This window comes from Bombus pyrosoma, linkage group LG6, assembly GCF_014825855.1.
Source record: "Bombus pyrosoma isolate SC7728 linkage group LG6, ASM1482585v1, whole genome shotgun sequence".
Taxonomy (NCBI): domain Eukaryota; kingdom Metazoa; phylum Arthropoda; class Insecta; order Hymenoptera; family Apidae; genus Bombus; species Bombus pyrosoma.
Window position 1 is genome coordinate 11,004,712 of NC_057775.1, and position 21,336 is coordinate 11,026,047.

Genomic DNA, 21,336 nt, shown 5'->3' on the forward strand with positions numbered 1-21,336 from the left:
TCTTCGTGAAAATTTGATGTATTTAAGTACAAAGAAGAATAAAAAAAAATTGATTTCTCAAAAGGACGGAGTTTCTACATTGCAAGTCGTAAGGTATCAATTTCTTCCACGGATAAAACAAGCAGTTCATTCTCTTCTCGGCTTACTTGTTACTTCTCGTGGATCGCGTTAGAAGAATGAAAAGAATGTATTCGTATAGAAAACGTTAAGTGAGGTAAAAGCATCAGTTGAAGACTTAAACCTAAGTAAACAGTGACACGAACTGAGGCTAAATGTTGCAGTAACTAGAAATTATCCTGACCTATTTTCCTCTTATTTTATCATCCTAATATTATAGATTATATTTATGTATTTGTATATCAGAAAATAATTCAAACAATTTAGGAAATATTGAAAAGGAAAAATGAAGAATAATTGTATTATGCATTAAATAATTCATCTTTTTTTCTTCATAAACAATATATACTATGGTATTCAAGATAAGAAGAACACCTTTGCGATTAGCCTAAATATATATATTATAAAATATCAATATAACAAACATCATTAAAAAATATCGACATTGGTATTAAAGAATATCGGTAATTAGTTCCTAGTTATTGTATACTTCATGTGTAGGAAAGTTGAGCATGGCAGAAGAAATATTTCGACAAAACGAAAGCGATCTAACAAGTTTATTTCTTTTCTTAATTCTTGGTCATAATATAATCTATAATTAGTATATTTAATATTAGTTGTAATACTGTACTTTGTACTGTATTGTCTAATTTTACTGACTAAAAGTTAAAAGTTAATAGTATGTATAATATCTGACTTAAGTAGTATTTGTTTTATAAATATTGGATAATAGATTAACTGAATTTGTTAAAATTGATCTTAACATCCTGAATTAACAACAACCATATAAAAGACCATTGTTCATTATTAAGCAGTATTATTAGTATACTTAACAAAATATTGAGTTAGATAACATTAGCGAAATTGGAATACATAATTACGGTATTCACTGATTTTGATAGATTTCCGAATTTTGAATGTAATACGTACACTTTCGATTTGAACTATAAAGCATAATGAAAAATAACCTTACTGACTTTTTATTTTTGTAAAAGTTCTATTTCTTTTTATAAACTGGCCATCGAGAAAACATCTCCTAACTACACTTAATGATAGTCGATGATTTCTCACAGCTAATTTGTACCTTTATTTTTTAACTAACCTTTATCCGTTCATATTAAATTATTATTTTCACGCCGATGGATCAACATCGGATTGTGAGAAGTGAATCTATAAGTACACAATGGAGTCAAATAATACATAATTATAAAAATGATGATCCTCCGTACGATAACAAATTATTTTTTATAATGAATCCACTTATTTGTGGATTTTGGAAATTTGGTGCGTCTATATATATATATTATAATATTAGTAATAATATATTAATAATATTATAATGTAATATTAAAGTGTGGTGTTAAAATAATGCACTATATAGTTCTAAAAAATTCACTTAACAGAAACCACTAAACTTATCATTAAACCATACGTACTCTTAATTTATCATCGTACAAAGAATCTTTATTTCTTAAATCACACCACATACCTGACGATATTCCTTAATAACGACTAAGAAATACACAAAATACTTCGCAACAGATAAATATTTAAAGAAAAACTACGATATGGCTATCACTGACTATCTACAAGAGTGCCTGAATCAACCAATAGATATCACTACATCAATTATATAATTCCTTAAAGACGTTTCCCAATCTCGCCTCTATTCGCTTATAAACGCTTGACCAGCAAGCTGATTCGATATTACACTGGTAAATTGTCGATCAACTACTGGTGGCCTGATCCGATTCCCTGGATCCTTCTTTCCTTATGAACTCCTCGTTTACGATCGATTCGTAACAACAATCCATTCTTTCCGTTGTTCTAGATTTCGACGGTTGATCCGAGTCCTCGTCAAAACCATTATTTTGATGAACATTTCTCAACTGTGCCCATGAATCGTTGTCTTCAGCTTTAATTACAAAGATGAATGGACACTTGTCATCTTTGTCGTCAGATTTTAAATCCTGATCATACATGCTATTTTTATTGGACTTTTGGTTAAAGGTGCCTTCACAATCCTGCGTAATTGTAGCAGAAGACTCTTCCGTGGAACGATAGATCTCTTTATTAGAATCGATAGAACCGAATATTCTTCCTTGGTTTAGGTTCAAGGATTTTGATTGACTTTGATGGTGAGAAAGAAAGGTATGATCTAACGTCATAAAAGGCATCTCGAAGCATAGTGTCCAAAGCGCAGAAAGTAGCACCGTGAGGCAGAGGTTGCTGAAGAAACTGCGAAGCTGCAAGTTTCGACAAATAATTAATTGCTTACGTATAAAGTGAGCTTAGGAAGATAGTTGCAATAATTTAAAATTTGATTTGGGCTAGAGTTTAATTTTTTTACGATCTTTGAAAATCTTTTATAGTATTTAAAGGTTGGATTTTAAATTAATCTAAGTTCAAACTTAAATTGCACCAAAGTTAAGAACTTGGTAAATAAAAAATTAAGAACAGATCTATTTTAATGCATTTAAAATTCAGATTACTTACAATTGCCATAGTTGAAATTATGCCCGGAGTTCGAACTGATCCAGCTTCTACTAAGAGAAATACATAATGGCACAGGTAAGCGCTGTAAGTTAACTTACTGAAGGGAACCCAACCCTTCCACGACAGAAATTGACCCACAAAACCTTGCACAAAAGAAAAGTACAATTGATATCTCTATAATCACATGAATATATTTATCTCGTATTTTGTTTTTATAATTACTAATAATTAACAATTAATATTTCAAAATATGTGTAGGAAGTAGAAGCAAATGAAGTTTCATGCATATGTTTTTTCGCATAAATTTTCGCTATCGCACTTGTCATGCACTTATATTATTACTAAATGAGTCATGTTTTGTTTAAATAAAAGATTAATACAAAATTAAATCTTACCACCATAGCCATGAACGCAGCAAAAGATGAGCCAAGAAATAGAAAGAGCAAAAATTTGTCTGTGGAAACCTGCATAAAAACTCGCTTCTAATTCGTTATAAGAGTAGTCATCGAAATACATCCACCGAGGACATATGAATATGAATGAACCGCAAACTGCCGCTACCAGCCAACCGAAAATCACGTATATCTGCAGAAAATCATTTAGATTTAATTAAAAAATGTCGATTATGAAAAAAACGTTCAAATATATTTTGCTACTATCTTTGATGAACACACATTTCATATGTCACGATCACTTTTTCTTCATTTCAGCGTAATATTCTTCTTCTTTCATTTCTAAATGAAGAAAACGAAATTTAAGTTGGGCCAAGTAAATTTATGAAAAGTTTTAACAAAATGCTAAGAATAATACTTAAAAAGTTTATTAAAAAATAATAAATTAAATAGATATTTAAATAAATAAAAACACAAGATATTATTTAACTGTAGATTCCAAACAACACCCATTCAAGTTTGATAAAGTTTCATGATAAAATTATGCAATTACACTTATTAAGTAGAAGAACTTGATATACTTACATAACGAATCTTTACAACCCTTGATCGATTTTGATACAACAAGTAACCAAGAGCCAAACCAATAATATAAGATCCGTATCTGCTGTAAACTTTTGTATAAATTTGTATGAAAACATTGGCCACGTCCGTGTTACTAACAAAAACAAAAAAATATGAAGATTAAATTAATGGTCCACTCGTTTAATTTTAATTTTGGTTTCAGTAAGATGATGTTGAATGGTGTATTATAAATACTTAATATTCCCTGAATCGTTTTATCGATGTTTACAGATCTATCAAAATATATTTTATATATCAAATAATATTTTGTAAATTTAAAAGTGTCAATAATATTAAAGTACTGAGAATGAATATCGAACATTCGAAATATGAATATGACAAAGAAAGGACGGAGTGGAATATCTATTTCAAAGTAAAAAGTAGTCGTGTGTGGAATAAATCAGACGGTACAATACGGCGCGGCGTAGTAGCAAGATGAAAAGAAAAGAAAGATACAGGACGTTCCGAAAAGATTCTATCAAACTTTAAAGGCATGTAATATTCGTTAAAATAAAAGTAAATGATTTTTATACACAAATATTTACTGATTATTTTCTTTATTTTAATAGATAAGATCTATTTAAAAAATTCGGTGCAACTTTTCGTGGACGCCATGTAGAAAAGAGGAAGACAGTGAAAAAGGGAAATATCCACACTCACTCCTTGTAATAGAGCATAGTTCCACTAAGCTTGAGACTGAATGTTATTAGGAATGGTATTAAAATGGAGATAATTAGGCCTAACACGAAAACGAGCCAGAAGAAGATTTTTCGCGTGAACTTGAGCATAGGATACAAGAAGATCGGTGACAGCCAGACGAGTTGCATATCGGTCGCCAGATACCAAGACTGAGACATGCACTAAAAACAGAAGTAAGAAATAAGCAATTATTGGACAAGCTATTTCTAAATTCCTCGCGTGTAACATTTTTTTATTATAAACAACTCGAAATAAGAATATTTATTAAATGGTAGTACAATAATTGATTAAATAAAATGTAACAATACATTTTGTAACAAAATGCATGAGTGTTTAGTTCAAAGTAATTATCTGTCATGCAACATACTTAGGAAGCTATGCCAGATAACAAGCAAATACATTTCTTCGTAATTAAGATTAAGAACATTGGAGGTTCAAGAAACGAATAAAAAGATTAAAAATTGAATTCAGTAAAAAACGTGAATCGCGTATCTAAATGCGATAGAATTTTCTTTGAAATTTGTGGTTCAACGGCAACATGCAATAACAAATTTTAAGTTTTAATCTTCCATTATTAAACAACATACTTCGATAAAAAGATTGATCAGTTAGATAATTCAAATCAATCTAAAGTACATAGTAGTATGCGCTTCATGCAGAATACAAAAAATTGTTCTATAAATAACTATTCATTATTCCATTAGAAAGTGTACACACAGTAATTGCATCATTACTAAACTTCACTTACAATTCTAGATAGATTGATATAATTATTCAAGTAGAGCAGGTTGATCCACCAGTTTTCTTGACAATAATCTCTATTAGCTCCGACCCATTGATCCCAATAAGGGCCTGAGCCAACTTTGTAAAACAAGGTAGCATAAAATCCGATCATCATAGCGTATGCTGGAGTTAATCTTAAATAACGGTGGAGATAGAGACCAATTACGTCGAAATAGCCTTGTGAATTTTTCTCGTTTTTTCTTAGGGCCGTGTATGCCATTAGAACTCCACTTATAAGGAAAAACGTGTCGGTGATGATATTTGCATTGAGTACTAACATGTTGGCCCAATTTGTATGCATCTTGAAAGATAAGACATTAATTTGTTGAAAATTATAAAATTAGTTCGTGTATTTTAAATTTATTATATACTTGTATATGATTACGTCATATAATTTTTGTTTTTCAATTTAGGCATCAATAAAACATTTATAATTCTTTTACCTGTGGAATTTCGCTCAAGTTCATTTTAACACCAACCACCTCTATATAATGAGTGTGACCATAAATGATCCAACAAATACTGATATAGCGCAGTCCATCAAGGCATTTGATCGAATCACGGTGTCTGTCTGTTTTCAACAAATTTTTTCCATTTGTGTAGATGGAGAACGAAGTTAGAAGAACATGTCTTTTATCTAAACATACATAGTGTGCAACATTAATATATAAATAAATACATAAATTTAAAGCTTAATTCAATTATTTCACTGCATCTAGATTTATTTTTTTCATTTTACTACAAAGTATGAAGAGATTAAAAAAATGTCGGAAATCGACACTTATCAATCAACAAGAGCATCGATAAAACTCTTATGCAAGACAAACAAGGTCTCCTTAACACTGATCTTTATCGCGCGATCAAGAATCTTTATCGGTCATATGCGATGCAATCTCGCGACCGATCTTTTCCTGAGTTCCTTCTTCTGGAATCGTAATTGCAACGAGATAAAGCGATCAAACGATGAATTTGCAGTGAATTTTCATTTACGTAACAGAACGAACACAACTCACCTTTTTGGTTCAATGTACTCAGATGGCCTTGTTTAGCGATGTCGTAACTCGTGCTGGCAATTATGATTACCACGAATATCGTCAGGATCGATCTGAAATTTGATATGACTTATATTAACATGCAAGTCACGGAACAGATGGATAGGTATATGTATATATAAAAACATTATTTGTACAATTTTTAATCTTAATTATGTTAATTTAATAAAATAATAAAAATAAAAGAAATTAAAGTTGTTTTTGCAAAATCATGCAAAAAATATAGAATTATGAATTTGTACAATTTGTAAACTATTACGAAGCTAAATTTATATTTTAGCAAAGATTATTGAATTTTAATTTAGCACATAATTTTATTTTCTAATTATCTTCATTTTGAACCAAATACTTGCTCATTTTTTTAATAATTTTATATTAATCACTAAATTTAGATCTTTTATCGTCATTTAGTTATTAATAATTCAAATTTCCAAATATATTATCTTTTTTTTTTAAGAAACCATGTCCTGGAACAAACAACTTTTTTCTTTGCATGTTACCGCTGGACGCTTTTGCTTTTTCAGATATTCAGAAAGTGAGTCGATACCACTACAGTGAATTCTACCCACATGTGTGTATCTGTGACACAGCTACATAGTTACAAGTATAGCCGACATGTTCGCCTCTTCGTTCGCCGCTTGTCGATCCGTTTACATTACTTTACATTCATCAGCCATTGATCTCTTTATCTTTGTACCATATTTTACGAATCTAAATAATCATTCACAACTGCACATACAAGACTGGAAGAAATGTCTTCCAAAATTTGATCCGACGAGAACACGATTTTGAGAATCGAATAATTGAATCCTTTGATATCATGGTTAAGATGGTTTCCTATTTCATATAATAACAATAAAATATAAAGCTTAATATGTATTTTAATTATGTTATTATTTATCACCTAACCCAGACCGTTAAAGGTAATTATTTTTAGTAAACAATTGTGCATGAAGCTGTAACCCGAAGAATCTTTGGGATAGCCAAGCTCATCCAGGCTTCGTTTATATATACTACAAATAAATAAAAGATAAGAATTAGGTTTGGTTTCTTAACTCGGCCGCTACGAAACAGCCGACGACCAATACTAACGCGTACGTTATTACCGATGCACAATTGTAAGCAGAATTCACCGAGTAGTAGTACCAACAGTTTTTTGCGAATATCTCGGAAACTAAGGTCGAACGGCGGTTACATGTATAGGAAAAAATTGTTTAGTATCATGCCCAGGGCAACACAGTAAAAAATTATCGAAATCCAAGATAGCTACAGTTTCCTAAATATATTTCAAAAATATTTATGCTTTATAAAAATCATACATTATTTCTCGATTATCCTAATTCAATATTATTCTGAGAAAGATCCGATAAGCATACCTTGAGTCAATACCGTAAACAATAAAAGTTACGGTACTTTTACGTAACAGAGATAAAATTCTAATTGAGAAGTTTGCCGTGCAATGCACGCGTTCAGCCTTGCCCTCGAAGCAGCGAGCAAACAACGATGCCACCACGGTCTTACGTTACTGCGAAAACTGCCGCGCCGCGTGTTGGAACACGATAATATGCGCAGATCTACCTACATGTAAACCCAGTCAGTTACGTCGAAGATCGGCCGATCCATTTCTGCGGTGCGACACGATACCTTTATCACCATATCCACGCGTTCCTCCACCTTCAGAGGGTCGAGGCCAAGCTCGAGCGCCTCCTGGATTTCTGTGTGGTTGCAACTCGATGGAACGCACCACATCCACCTGTAGTTCACTGAACGCCCTGATTTCCATTTCGTATATCCCTGAATCAAACAGAACGAATATTTTATTGCAATCGAGTAGGTGAAGGAGAATAAAAATAACTTCTCATTTATGTTTGACTGCCATTCTTAACTCTTTGAGATATGAGACACGAAACAAGAGTGGTTAGAAGATCTCATGATTAAACGAAAATTTGGATCTGTTTAATAAACCTGAGAAACCCATTAAATATTACTGATAGCAGTACTTCCAACTTGAAGATCGGTAATCTCGATGTGATAGACGTTAAATGGTACGATAACGATAATGATTAATAAGATCGAATAGTGATAACGCTTTTGAGCAATGACCGATAAACTGTTAAATAAATCAGAGTTGTGTGTTATCGTGGTGAAGAATAGAGTCTGGTATTATTGCCTTGGTATTATTCTTTAAAGTTCAGTCTAGATTTTGCAAATTTGTTTGCGACCTGTTAGTCATTTAGATTCTAGATCATAGATTCCCAAAGTGTGTATAGCCTTAAATATTAAAATATGAGAGTAGTTTACACATTTATTTCTTAAGCAATTTTTCAGTTTTACTCATTGAAAATTATCAGATAAGCAATTTAAAGTCAACTATCTTGTCTAACTAAGTCTAGTTTCTCTCAACTCGCAGATTTATATCAAATCAGTTTTAAATTGTTTATCAATCAACTCTTTTTTGACAGCAATTACACTTCGTTTTATCTTAGAGAAAAATTACCGTTTTCGTAAATGGATCTCGACCTATAAAAATTTGGGAAGCCTTCGTCTAAATAATTATAACATATTCATATACATAAGTGACTTTAAAATCATTAATTTCATTTCAGTTTCAAATTAATCACTCATTATCGCTTCATGTCGTGTCAATGCAAACTACACTAATTATTAATTATACATTAATAACTTAACTACGAAAAAACTTTTAGACAATTTATAGTATCATAATAATTGTACTTGTATGAATAATGTAAATTAATATATTCTGCTAAAAAAGTTTACTAAAGAGGTATTCTATTGTTAAAGATGCTTTTTGATCAATAAATAAATAAATACATATATCTTTTCCACGGGCGAATTTCTTCAAAAGCAGCCTCAATATGGTATGTTTCATGCTATCGAGAATTGCATAACATTTTTTGGAGTAATTTCAGAAACGCGACGTAATTGCGAAATCTTGGTCATAACTTGATTGAGCGTTTGCAATATATCCAGTAATAAATTCCGATTACTTTAGTTAATTTTTGACAGAAAAAACATTCCCACTCTTATAACTTCTGTTTAATAACATTTAATTATTATGAAAAAGTCGGTGGTTTAATTTTTATTAATTATATATAATTTTTCATGCTAAAATTTTCCTAACTTCAACTTAACAAGGAAACCGAAATTAATTATTTTACATATATTTTCTAGACGATCAAAAATTAATTATTCTCTACAAGAATTAATAGACTAGAACTAGTATTTTACTCACCGAAGCGATGGCTATATTCAGAAGCAGATCACCCATATCAGGCTGGCGTGGTTTACCGTTGTCCTTGGCGATTTCGAAATTCACCGTGGCACTGCACGCCTTCCCGGTGAATCCGTATTTGCTTTTCACTTGTAGACACTCGTCGTAATTGCCTAACTGCTGGTAATTGCCCGTGATTACACCCAGTGGAATTTTCACGGAGGCGTCGTACACTAAAATTCACAGAAAGCACCTTGTACTTTTCTCTGTAATCTTTTCTTTTTTGAGATTTTCTTTTTCTACATTTTCTTGTGTTTTTCATATGCTATCAGTGAAATAGTTATACCCGTTCATATTTCTATAAATAAGTTTAAAAAAGGTGGAACTTAGGAAGAAGATTGTTTTATCTGCTAAATATAGTACAAAATAAATGTTTATATTTCACGCTATCTAATTACCATTAATATTATAATTGTGTATTTCTATATACGTATGAACGCTAATGATGTATATTTACATCGTCCTCTTCATAACATCTTTCGTTTCGTTTAATCCTTTAGATAATATCTTCATCACTTATATCTTCATGTTATTTCATAATGTTTAGGAATTTCTACGACCTGATATATTATTTAAAGTTATTAGAATTTTTCGTTTTGAAAGGTTTCGTTGACGTCAGGAATTGGTTAAATGTTTTTCTTTACTGCATAACATTATACGGATAAACAAATCTTAAGTTTTAAATGAATAACCATAAATTATCAACTATCTTATTAATATATGTCGTGAAACATGATTCTGTTAGAGGACATGCCTGCAACAGGTTTCTTTCTCTAGTAACACTCATCACTTATTAATCGTTTGTTTGTCTTTCGCGTGTACTATTTTAAATATGCATTTTTTTCATCTAACAATGACGCTTTATCTAGTCATTTTCAAGCGCATTTCGAAATCAAGGCGTACATCCCACGTTTTGCATCGCGTTCAATTTTCATGCGTTCATCTACTTAAATGGTTAGTAGATACGTTGTGATTCTCTCGATAAATTACTGCCATACGAGTGCATGCTCATCTTCATCGCCAATATTCATTTTAAAGTTGGTAAACAGGATGAAATCTCGTATTCTCGTAAAAGTAAACATAATTTAACTACCAGAAATTAAATGTTCTAGTTTGCATTCATTTTATTTTTATCTACATTCACTGATGTATAAATAAAGAATCGGTTGATTAATATGTCGAATTATGCATTTTAATTGTTGTACCACATGGTAGACTATGGAAAAAATAAATGTATATGTAAATTCGGAAGAAAAAAACATACATATGCGCTGGAAATTATGAAACAAAGTACATAAAGTGAATAACCTCAATTATGAAGAAGCACATCGTATTACCGCGGAGATACACCTGGAAGTCCGGAGGTATTTACTATAACCTATCACATGTGTATGTATGATAAAATCGAGACACGTGTGAGATCACATGCAGTCATGCTTCTTTTGAACTACTCTTGCCCACATGCGTGGCTCGTGCACGATTTTCTCCCGTATGCACAATTACTTGAAACAAAAGCGTTAACATCTGTTAATTTGTTTTTATTATTAGACAGAATTTACATGTTTTGAAATTAGTGATTGATCAGTTGAAAATAAATTTTTTAAGTTAAAAATACATTTTAACATAAAGCAATTTTTAATATAATTTATATCTACAACAATCATGCTAATCTTAACCTCCAAATTACAATTATTAAAAGAAATCGTAAAAATAGCAATTGCTACACTATTTTCCAAAACGTACCTTTTTATTCTTAACTATCTAAGAAATTCATCTTCATTAGTACATGTGTGTATATGTGAGAGAATTAAAACTATTATAATAAACTCAATGCCGACACCTCTCTTACACGGAAGTAAGATAGCCGAGAAACACACGGGAACTGTAATCAGTGCGAGTAACGCGTGAATTGCGAAACAGGTCGACCGATAGGGATAAAAGGAAGAAAAAGTGACCGCGCGATAGAGCGGATTTTTCATTGATGCTCGATAGCGAGGACATGCCGGTTACTCGCAAACAACCGTTATGCGAGTTATACGATTATACAGTGTCATTTATCTAAACGAAGTGCATCGATATACACAACACACGTTCATAGCGTGTAAACATATGTCATGTTACATAAAGTGATCAGCTCAGAGACGTTGCGCAAAGCTGAAGTCGCAAAATTCTCGTTGTTTTTTCTCACGAGAAAAACACACTATTCACAGAAGACATTTACCTCTACTCATATTCGCTATTGCAATATATCAATATAAAGGGATCTATTGTTATACGAGTTGTTCAATTCCAATTTAATTACAGTTAAAGGGCTGATAAAAGTGACCCTTGTCAATGATGAATATTTCGTTACAAAAAATTGAAATGTATGGAACAGAAATTAAAGATACTAAAGTATCCTTTCGTTTTTTCGAAAAATGCCACATATAAAAAAGAGTCGTTTTTATTATGAACGCTTCAATTGCAATATTCTAAGACTCAAGCACCTCCGCTTATTATCTAGTTATATTTCTTTAATCAAGATTATGATGCAAATTAACAATGACTACATGCATATTTTAAAGGATCTTTTGATGAAAATTTTCCGTATCGGCACTACAGTGCAGTCAGAAAACGCATGAGCTTCAAAGAAATCCACACAGCTATGTCTTTTATCTTTCACAGAACCTTGGGGATACTTCATCCAACGGATTCTATTTGTAACCTTCAACCGCAAACTTCGATGAATCGTTGCAATTTTATTGTTCGTGAGTAAACTTTTGTTTCTCTTATTATGAAGAATGTCTTTTGACAAAAAATTCGTGATGTAAGAGAGTAAGGTTATGAAAAAGAAAAAGATCGAGCAAAGTATAATGGACAAAAAAAGAACGCTTATGTTATAGAAATAAGAAAATTTGATTTGAAGTAAAAGAATTTTAAGATATTTCAAAAAAATTATAAGACATTTAAAATTAATATAAAATATTTTAAATATTTAAAATTATTAAATATATAAAACTATTGAAATATATTTACATGTGACTTTAAAAAGATTTTAATCCAGATTTAAAAAATAGAATATTTTAAAAAATTACACTGCAATAAGTACTGAATAATTTAAAAAAATTTCTAGTTCATTGAACTATACAATAATAAGAAGAACGTTCTTATTTGCAGCTCTAGCAAGAAACTGTAGAAAGAAATTAGAAAAACAATTACATTTTTCTTAGAAGAGACAAGGGTTAATAGCATCTCGGGAATAGGCTGATTGTTTAAGCGCGCATTTGCAATGAATTAGCATTCTAAGGTCACGAGTTCATTTGCTTCCCCATCGATACTTCATCGATGACAGCTGAGCCACGTTCTCAGTATCGCTGCGAGAAGTATTCTTTTTCGAGCGATTCTCGAGGAAAATTTCCCAGATAATCGTGAACGCGAGCTACGACTGACATTTGACATGGCAGATCCTTGCAATTTTACGTCTTCAATGCGCCACTGTATGCCATTTGTATGCGTCTTTATGCGTGCTGGATCTATTGCGTTTCAAACGTACGCACATTTTCCTCTTCTTCGTTGGAAAATAGAAATTCCTTCGGTCAATGGCGTTGTAAAAGCTTAAGAAAAACTCTAAGAGATATTTTATGATCTCAAACGATAATAACTTCAAAAAGTATGTATACCTAAGTAATATTGAAGCTATGATTTAAAATTACAAATTACAAAGAATTCACTTTGTTCCTTTTATATTTTTTAGTTAACATACATATCACTAAATTGAAACTTTAGATAAAAAGCTCTTTTCAAAGAATCGCTACTTACCTTCGTATCATGATAATTTAACATCTCTGCCATTTTATCGTATTTAATAGTTCTTTATTTTAGCCAGTAACCATGATGGAGCTCTCGCATGATGAAAGATTTTCAATATTGATTTTGATGAAAGATTTTTTTTTCGTTTCCTCATTTTTTAACAGGTCAGCCTTTCTTTCTTTGATTCTACGAAATGAATATTACCAGATGCCGATTCAGGAGCCAATCGAAAATGTTTTTGCGAAAGAATCAAGAATCAAAAAATCGAGAATCAAGTTGTATACGTCATCGTGGAGTTCACAGCTGGCCAAATGTAGTATTTTTTTTTTTATTCCGAAACTTTGAACATTGAGCGATGAATATATATCAAGGTAAGAAAATGATAAATGTCGATGCTGTCAATCTCGAGGTTACAATTCAGAAATCTCCATACCCAATTAGTAGATGAAATTATTGAAAAAATTCTCTTTTGAACATTAGGCAAATATTCTCCGTGAAGAGAACACAAGAAATGGTTCATCGGCTATGGCGATGTAATAGTAATATTAGAACGTGCCAGTAGTCGTATCAGAGCTATCGAAACAGTGCTTCGAACCGTTATCCGTTTGGTGGTAGCGCCACAAACGAATAAGAGTAAAGAAGGTACGCAAGAGATTCATTAAAATTTCACAGACTCTGCAATTGGATAACAGTAATCATGAAACATGTGTCAAAATGATATGATATTTTAAACAGATAACCTTAAACTCAATGGAATATGCGCCTAAATTATGTCTTTTTGTTTATGATTATATACGAAATTAGAATGAAAATTTTTTACAACAAATTTTTTCTAAAAAAAGAACTATTACATTAAATCTTGAACAATAGTGCGTGTTATTAATGAACATCATAATCAAGAAACAACGTGTCAAAATAAAGATTAATGGATAATGATATCAGAATCTTTAAATGGTGCGGCAAAATGACGTTTTCTAGTTGTGATACCACAGATAATGGTATTAGAGTTGGCAAACAATGCAGCTATAATATCACTAATGAACATTAAATTGAAAAAAGCACGATCAATTATACTAAGAACGAAGCTTCACATAAAAACAATTTTCAGTTTGTTAAGATAAAAATCAGTCTTAGGAAACCGGTCGGTAAGAATAAAACAATAACAATAAAATAATAACAATAATAAATAAAGCTTAATATTCTCAACAATTCCTATTTATAAGTACATGTGTACTAAGCACTATCGTGTAAGAAAAGTCTAAGAATGGATCGGAAAGAGAAAAGATTGATCGATCATCGGTCAGTGAGCAAAAAGACCAGCTTTGATACACAAGGACGGTCATCGCCACAGACGTTATTCCTTCGTGACCCAGTTTGTGTTCGCCTCATGACGCACATTCCAATTCACCGACGCTCAGAAACACTTCTTTTTCCTCATTCAATTCCCTTTCTTCATCCTCTACATTTCCTTCTATGAGTCCTCGATAGTTCACTAACATTTCACCAGATGACGTCACTAGTATCTACCATTTCTGCACAAACTTAATCACAGGTTAACACCATTTAACGTCTTAACAGATTCGCCGATAATTATGTGAAATCTTGAAATACAAAATCATAAGGTTCTGTGATGAAGACAAAGGTAAGAATTTAACAAGAAGTTAATACCTTTTATTACCATTATTAATGGACAAACATGAGAATTTTATTCACTAGCTTATTTTAGTCGTGGAAATATGTAGCAATATAGCAACAGTCGTTATAGTATGTTGATGAGGAAACGGAATTCTCTCTTAATTTAATTTTTATCAAGATATATGTTTTGAAAAGCATTCAAAGTAGTTTGTTGCAGAGATAAATACAAGGTTGTAAGATAAAAAAATGCATAACGATACCGTACGATGTGACTTAAGCCTATAAACACCACGTGCATTTTCTTTGTTTAGGTCGAAGTCCTGGCTGGGAAAACAGAAATGTACTGTCATCTGTTATGTGAACTAATAACAACTATTATTGTCAATATTGCACAATCGGATCTGATTATTCTTTGTTGCGGTCGTTACTGATAGTTTAATTACATCAATAATTTGAGGGACGATTAATTTGGAAGAGGTAAGCGATTTAGACTGTTTGGTTTGTAGGAATCTTTTATTTCGAGATTAGTAATAAGAGATTATGAGGATTAGAGTGGGATTAGTGAAGGACTAATTTATCAAAGAATTGCTTCAGGTAAATTGATCAAAATATAACTATCTTTCTCACACGCCTAACAAATCCTCCATTAAAGCACGTGTTACGGACATACGAGGTTATCTACAGTTCTTCCAGTCGACTTCGACATCGCGAAAATAAAGTGACTTACGAAGATCTGCAAATAAACGTGCAACGTTATGACGTAATTGTAATCGCGATGGATTCATCATCTTTTCTTTGCTCCCGCTTCACATCAATATCAACATTGTATCATCGAATTCAGATTCCGAGCATCCATCATCAATGTTCACATATTGCTCAAGGACGATTTTGTTAATCTCCAAGACGTTGCAGCAACACGATTTTCATGGTCATTTATTTTTGCACCCCATTAGATCTTAACTTTCTTGCACAATTTAACTAATATTATTAATGAAATTTTACAAGCCTTAGGTTAAAAGTTATCAATATCAATAAGTTAGTTTGCGTCATAGCAATTTATTTACAAATTATTTATAAAATCTACAACCTGCAATTCGTAACTCGTCAATTCACTAATATTATTAATTGATAAATTATCGTACAAGAGTCATATACAAAATGTTCACATAACGGAATAAAATGGAGAAATCCAGAAATCTAAGAAAGTATGAATGTACTAAGTAAGTTGAAAATTTTATCGTCATTTAAAAATATTTTACTAAATTTAATTCTATGAATAGAATTTTATAAACACGGAAATAGAAAGAGAACCTAACAAAAAAATGACATATAAAGAAATAGTTATATGGAAATACATTTGTATATGTTATACAACATGTAACAAATATCAACACAATGCATTATGTCTGATTATGTAATTAATGCGATCTTTTGAGGACATTATCATCTGCGAAAATTTTTAGCTTATCTTTGTATTAATGGATTTACGGGTCAGCGAAGCGCAGCATAATTAAGTTGACATGAAAATAAGACTAACAAACATTGTTTTTCAGTATACAATGTATTGTTTTAATTTCTCGGCATAATTTCCTTATGTTATATCGATTTCATTAATTGAATTACAATCAAGGATATGAACACTGCTACATTAATTTTTCATTTTTCATTACCAGCTGAATTAATAATTGATATATTCTGTACACAGATAATTTATAGAGACAAATTTTGTGACATTTTCATGAAAGGTACGAAAAACAGAAGTGCGGAAAATGTGGCAACTATCGACGTTGACCGTGACGAACCGGGAGAAATGATTAATTGCTATCTAAAATTAATTGAGTTTCTTTCTTTATGGGAATTACGTGATTCAACAATGATCACTTTACGTAACGCTATTTGTTATAATGATGTTGTAACGATTACGTGCCTGTCCCATGTCTACTCGCAGCAACTTAAGGTCAAGTTCAAATATTGACTAACAATTATCATGAGAACTATCGTCAGATTATTTAGTATTTTAGTGATTCTTTTGGTCCATGGCATACCTGGACTCATGCAAAATAAGTTATTAATTAATAATATTAATAATTTTACAAGTTATAAGTTATAGATTATAGACTCCTTTTTCACAATTTCACAATTTTAAGTCAAATATAAATATTATCATAGTTCAATTGTACAAAAAAACTTGATTAAATTTTATTTTAAACAGACTACCGAATGCGCGTCAAATTTGAAAAATTTATTCTTTATCACAAACAAACGTAATTAGCAATATACCCAATTTGAACAAAAGACACATTTGAAATCGTTTGTCTGAATGATTAATACCTGGGTTTCGAAATAACATTTCTAATTTGAGGGAGCTCCCTTAATTCTTCTATCGAAACAACATTGGTCATCGGTCCAGGCTTCTTTCACTCGGTCTAGACACTCGGTTCCTTTCTTTTCGAATTGTTAGAAAGAATCGTTTATCCTTTGTAGATTGAAGAAAAAGTGACATATGGACAAAATGCCTGTCTAATTCTTAAATTGAAACATATTCGCTGCAGGTGAACGACCTGTTGCACCTCGATTGAAAGGAGAAAGAAAGAGAGTCGTCTCGATCCAGTTTCTCGATCTCCTTTCGAATTCATTCGAAACTTAAAGGAGATCAAAAATTAATCATGATACTTGTAAATATATAAATACATACTAAGTACCAATCAATACTTCGTCCCTATAAGGTCATGTAATTTGAAAATCTCACTACACTTTTTAAATTTTGTTTTATTCGCTTTGCATATTGTATATTGTATATTGCATTGCTGTATCAAACTATATTTAATCTATTTTAACTTATTTCTCGTTCCACGTTGTGCAAAATTTACGTGTTTTAATCTTCCACATTACATTTGAACTACTACGAAATGTACATGATTTTCTTGCCTGATTATGTAAATTGATGTTCACTCACTCAAATTCATAAACTTGCTACTAACTTCCGTTATTCGTTATTTCATTTCCGTAATTTAGCTTCTTCTAGAATTATAAATCGCTTACGTAAAATTACATGTAATCAATGATATTTATTTGTATTTATCGAACAGTGTTATCTACCATCAATTACTGTTGTGATTTTCACGTCGTTTTCACTCCATTTTCATGGAATAAATAAATGATAAGATACTAGTTATAATCAATGAAAATTAGTGATATTTAATAATTAGTAAAGTTACCTTTATATTACGTTATAATTAATTTTTCTACAGAATTTTATGTTACTTAGCATCATTACTTGTCATCTACCACAAGCTATCATTACTGTAATTCAATTACAAGTAAAATAATTGTCATCCTTTTACCTAAATAAATAATTACTAAATTAATTAAATAAATACTAATGATGAATGGCGATTTCTATCAATTCTTGTCTATTTCGGAGATCTTTATTCGTCAAAAAGAAAACTATAGTACGCGCGTCCTAAAAACGTTCCCAACATAGCCGCCATCATGCGCGCTTCAGTACCGATTTAGAAGTGATTGAGTCACGGTCAATATTTGAAATAAAAGAATGTTAAATTCTATAGGGTTACTGCAAGACAGTACATCGCTCATCTATGGCAGGCCTTGTGAAATGTGCGGACGTTGTATATATTTAGTAGAAAGCATCGAATGCATGCGCGCGCAGCACATCCTGCGCACGCATTTTACCCTTACAAAAATCCCGCCTTAACCTCTTACCTAGTCCCTCCCCGAATTTATGGGAACTTTGGAACTTCAAGATTTACATTAATCGTCATTGATGAACGAAACCGATAATACGCAGTGAATGTAACGATAATGATGTGTACATCTAGCATACGCTTATCAATCTATTATTGATAAATGTCGATAGATACATGAATCGATTCCATTTCCAGTATTATTTTAGGCAATCATTAACTCGTTAATGTCCTGAAGTGTTGATAGAACAGTTAGTAAAACTTCTTCTTACAGAAAAGATCTCTGAATGATGTGTTTGAACGTCCTCTTAAAAGATTGGGATCAAATCTAATACCCTTCCCTATATGAGTCACTATTGTTTTTCTATTACTTTCAACGATTAGTCATCTATTTTTAACTCATAAAAACTAAACATACAAAATACATTTTTTTAGAGTTATATTGGAATGAAGCCTGTTATACATATATAAAACTGGAACATTAGAATTAACCCTAACAATGTCAATTAAATCATTAGATTGTTAGACAAAATCATTAGATAAAACGAAACACAAGAAATTGAGAAAAGTAAAAAACTAACAAACTGAACTTACTCTGAAGAGCCCATGGCATGTACTGACTGAGCTCCTTCAAGTAAACGGCGCTGTCCCGGAGACACTCTTCTGATGCACCATCGGAGGGTGCGAAGGGTTTTGAGAGAAAATCCAGCAACACCGTTTCTGGTTTATCAACCGCTCCCGTTAACTCACCAAACCCGACCGACAATAACAATAGAAGCCAAAAACCAACGAACGAAGTAGAGGAGCCCGGTTTATAACTGAGAATATCGAATTTACAAAGTAGAAAATTACCGATGAACTCCATAGTGACGGGTGGTTAGGCGTAAATTACCACACGTGTCCTTTCGGCCGAAGCACGTGGCGTGCGCGGTCACGTGTCCACTAGTGGCCTAGGTGTACACGCGTAAAAGGAACGTAAGAGACGCTGAAACGTGAACTGTACGTTCTGTCAATCGCTGGTGCATTTATATATTGCTCGAGGCGCTGGCACGATGATGGGGGTAAAACCATTCGACTCGACGATGGGCACCTCTTATCGATGCGACCGGAGGATTACGCGCACAGTAATCTGTCTCTCTTCCAAGGAATACAACAAGGAAGAAAGATCGAACGAAGAGTCGTGAAAAGAGATGACTTTGACTGTTTATTCCCGACGGACGAAACTTTTCCTTCCTTTCCCGAACAAGATTTTTTGTTTACTTGTTTATTTACTGAGTTAAATTTAATGACATAAGTACAGTAAGAGTTAAATATAGAATTTCATCAATATAGCTTGCTAATCAAATTTAAAAAATTTCATAACAATTATATGGGAACTTAATATGATTTAGAAAAACTTCCTGAGAAATGATCAGCCAAATCGTAATATTTTTATAATATGCATTTTCTTTAAGATATAGCATTCCAAAAGTATTTTTAATTTTATAACGTATCTGTACGTTAATCATTGTAATTGGATATCTCTAAATTTTATGTAGATCATTGCGATTCCTTATTCCATTTTCATCTGTGACACTTGTACTTGAAAATAACATTTATTTTTATTATTTCCAATTGACCTTTGAGAGTATATCGGGATAATAACACCAACTTAGAAACTTACACACATACGCATATTCTTCCTAACCTAATATAATCTTGAACATACTCGTGAATGTTACACAGATTATTAATTCTTACATCTCCCTCTTTATAGTTTAAGTATTAATTGCATACGGTTCAGTAAGCTCAGTTATTCAGGCTCAGTTACTCAAGGAGGACCAACGGAACCACAAAGTAGCTATAACCCAATGACAAGGATAAGTAGGTCGTACGTTTATGTGAACCTTTTTTATTGTCTCTTTTTAGTATCGAATGCTTTCTTAGAGTGGACCCGAAGTAATAAAAGAATATCCCGTTTATTATATTTTACATACACAAACACGTAGAATTTGATGGTGACGTTTGGTTAACTTTACTGCTACTTTCTGACCATTAGCGAACTAACCTGTATCGAGTCTTTCGAATTCCTTTCGACAACTATACTATAGATATCTTGTAACTAAATTGCCAATTTTTATGTATTTGTGGGAAATCAAAAAACTTATAAAATTTATCTGCACCTTTTTGCAGAATAATTTAACTAATATTATTAATGAATTTCCAAGTTACAGATTATAGATAGGGTAATAATATTAATTCAATTGGCTCTGGTATACTTAATAAAAAAAAGACGACACACCAAACATAAAATCAAAGGATAGACACTATTATAGAAAATTTCGATTGTAGAGAAAAATATCACGACTCGACAAACTCTATCAGCCCAGTCTATTTATGCAGGAAAACTCAACGTTCGAAGATAATTGTGGAAAGAAAAATAGAAAAAAATTGTAACATTACATAAATCTGTGGAATTGGCACATGTTTAGAGTGTAATTGCCGTATACAACTAGAGGAAAATATCGGAAAAGTTCGCGACAAGTTCACTGACCGAAATCACGTGTACCAGGGAATGTTTCTGGTGGGAAAAAAAGGAAGTCAACGTGCTGACGTTCTAATTGGAAAATGGCGAGTGACGTAGGTATAGCGCCGAAGCGGAAACGTGGTGGAATGGACGCGCGCATATCTAGGGAACTAGAATAGAGAGGGGTGAGATGAATCCCCTTCTTTTCTCAAGTGAATCACTGGGGACAGTATCCTGAAACTTAACT

General features: G+C 31.9%; 1 protein-coding gene across 2 annotated transcripts; it reads right to left on the reverse strand.

Annotated features, from left to right (window-relative positions):
• Nucleotides 1–644: 644 nt before the first annotated feature.
• On the reverse strand, nucleotides 645–19,587 carry LOC122568727 (O-acyltransferase like protein-like). Of its 2 annotated transcripts, none has more exons than XM_043728815.1 (11): nucleotides 19,178–19,587; nucleotides 9,417–9,628; nucleotides 7,746–7,957; nucleotides 6,125–6,216; nucleotides 5,555–5,748; nucleotides 5,077–5,412; nucleotides 4,290–4,489; nucleotides 3,591–3,723; nucleotides 3,009–3,198; nucleotides 2,614–2,756; nucleotides 645–2,363 (listed from the first exon to the last, which is right to left on the reverse strand). In XM_043728815.1, the coding sequence occupies exons 1-11, from the start codon at nucleotides 19,446–19,448 to the stop codon at nucleotides 1,845–1,847; spliced, it is 2,502 nt and encodes an 833-aa protein (XP_043584750.1). In that variant the 5' UTR covers nucleotides 19,449–19,587; the 3' UTR covers nucleotides 645–1,844. The 2 variants fall into 2 exon arrangements, with proteins under 2 accessions (XP_043584750.1, XP_043584751.1); XM_043728816.1 differs by lacking the exon at nucleotides 19,178–19,587 and adding an exon at nucleotides 11,199–11,477.
• Between the last annotated feature and the right edge of the window lie 1,749 nt (nucleotides 19,588–21,336).

Excerpts from the sequence above, each read along its gene's own strand:
- LOC122568727 (XM_043728815.1), bottom strand. The coding sequence starts at position 19,448 with ATGGAGTTCATCGGTAATTTTCTACTTTGTAAATTCGATATTCTCAGT. Across the intron at positions 5,413-5,554 it reads ACTTGAGCGAAATTCCACAG|ATGCATACAAATTGGGCCAA; the intron begins GTAAAAGAATTA and ends TTATCTTTCAAG. Across the intron at positions 2,364-2,613 it reads TAATTTCAACTATGGCAATT|CTTCGCAGTTTCTTCAGCAA; the intron begins GTAAGTAATCTG and ends CGAAACTTGCAG.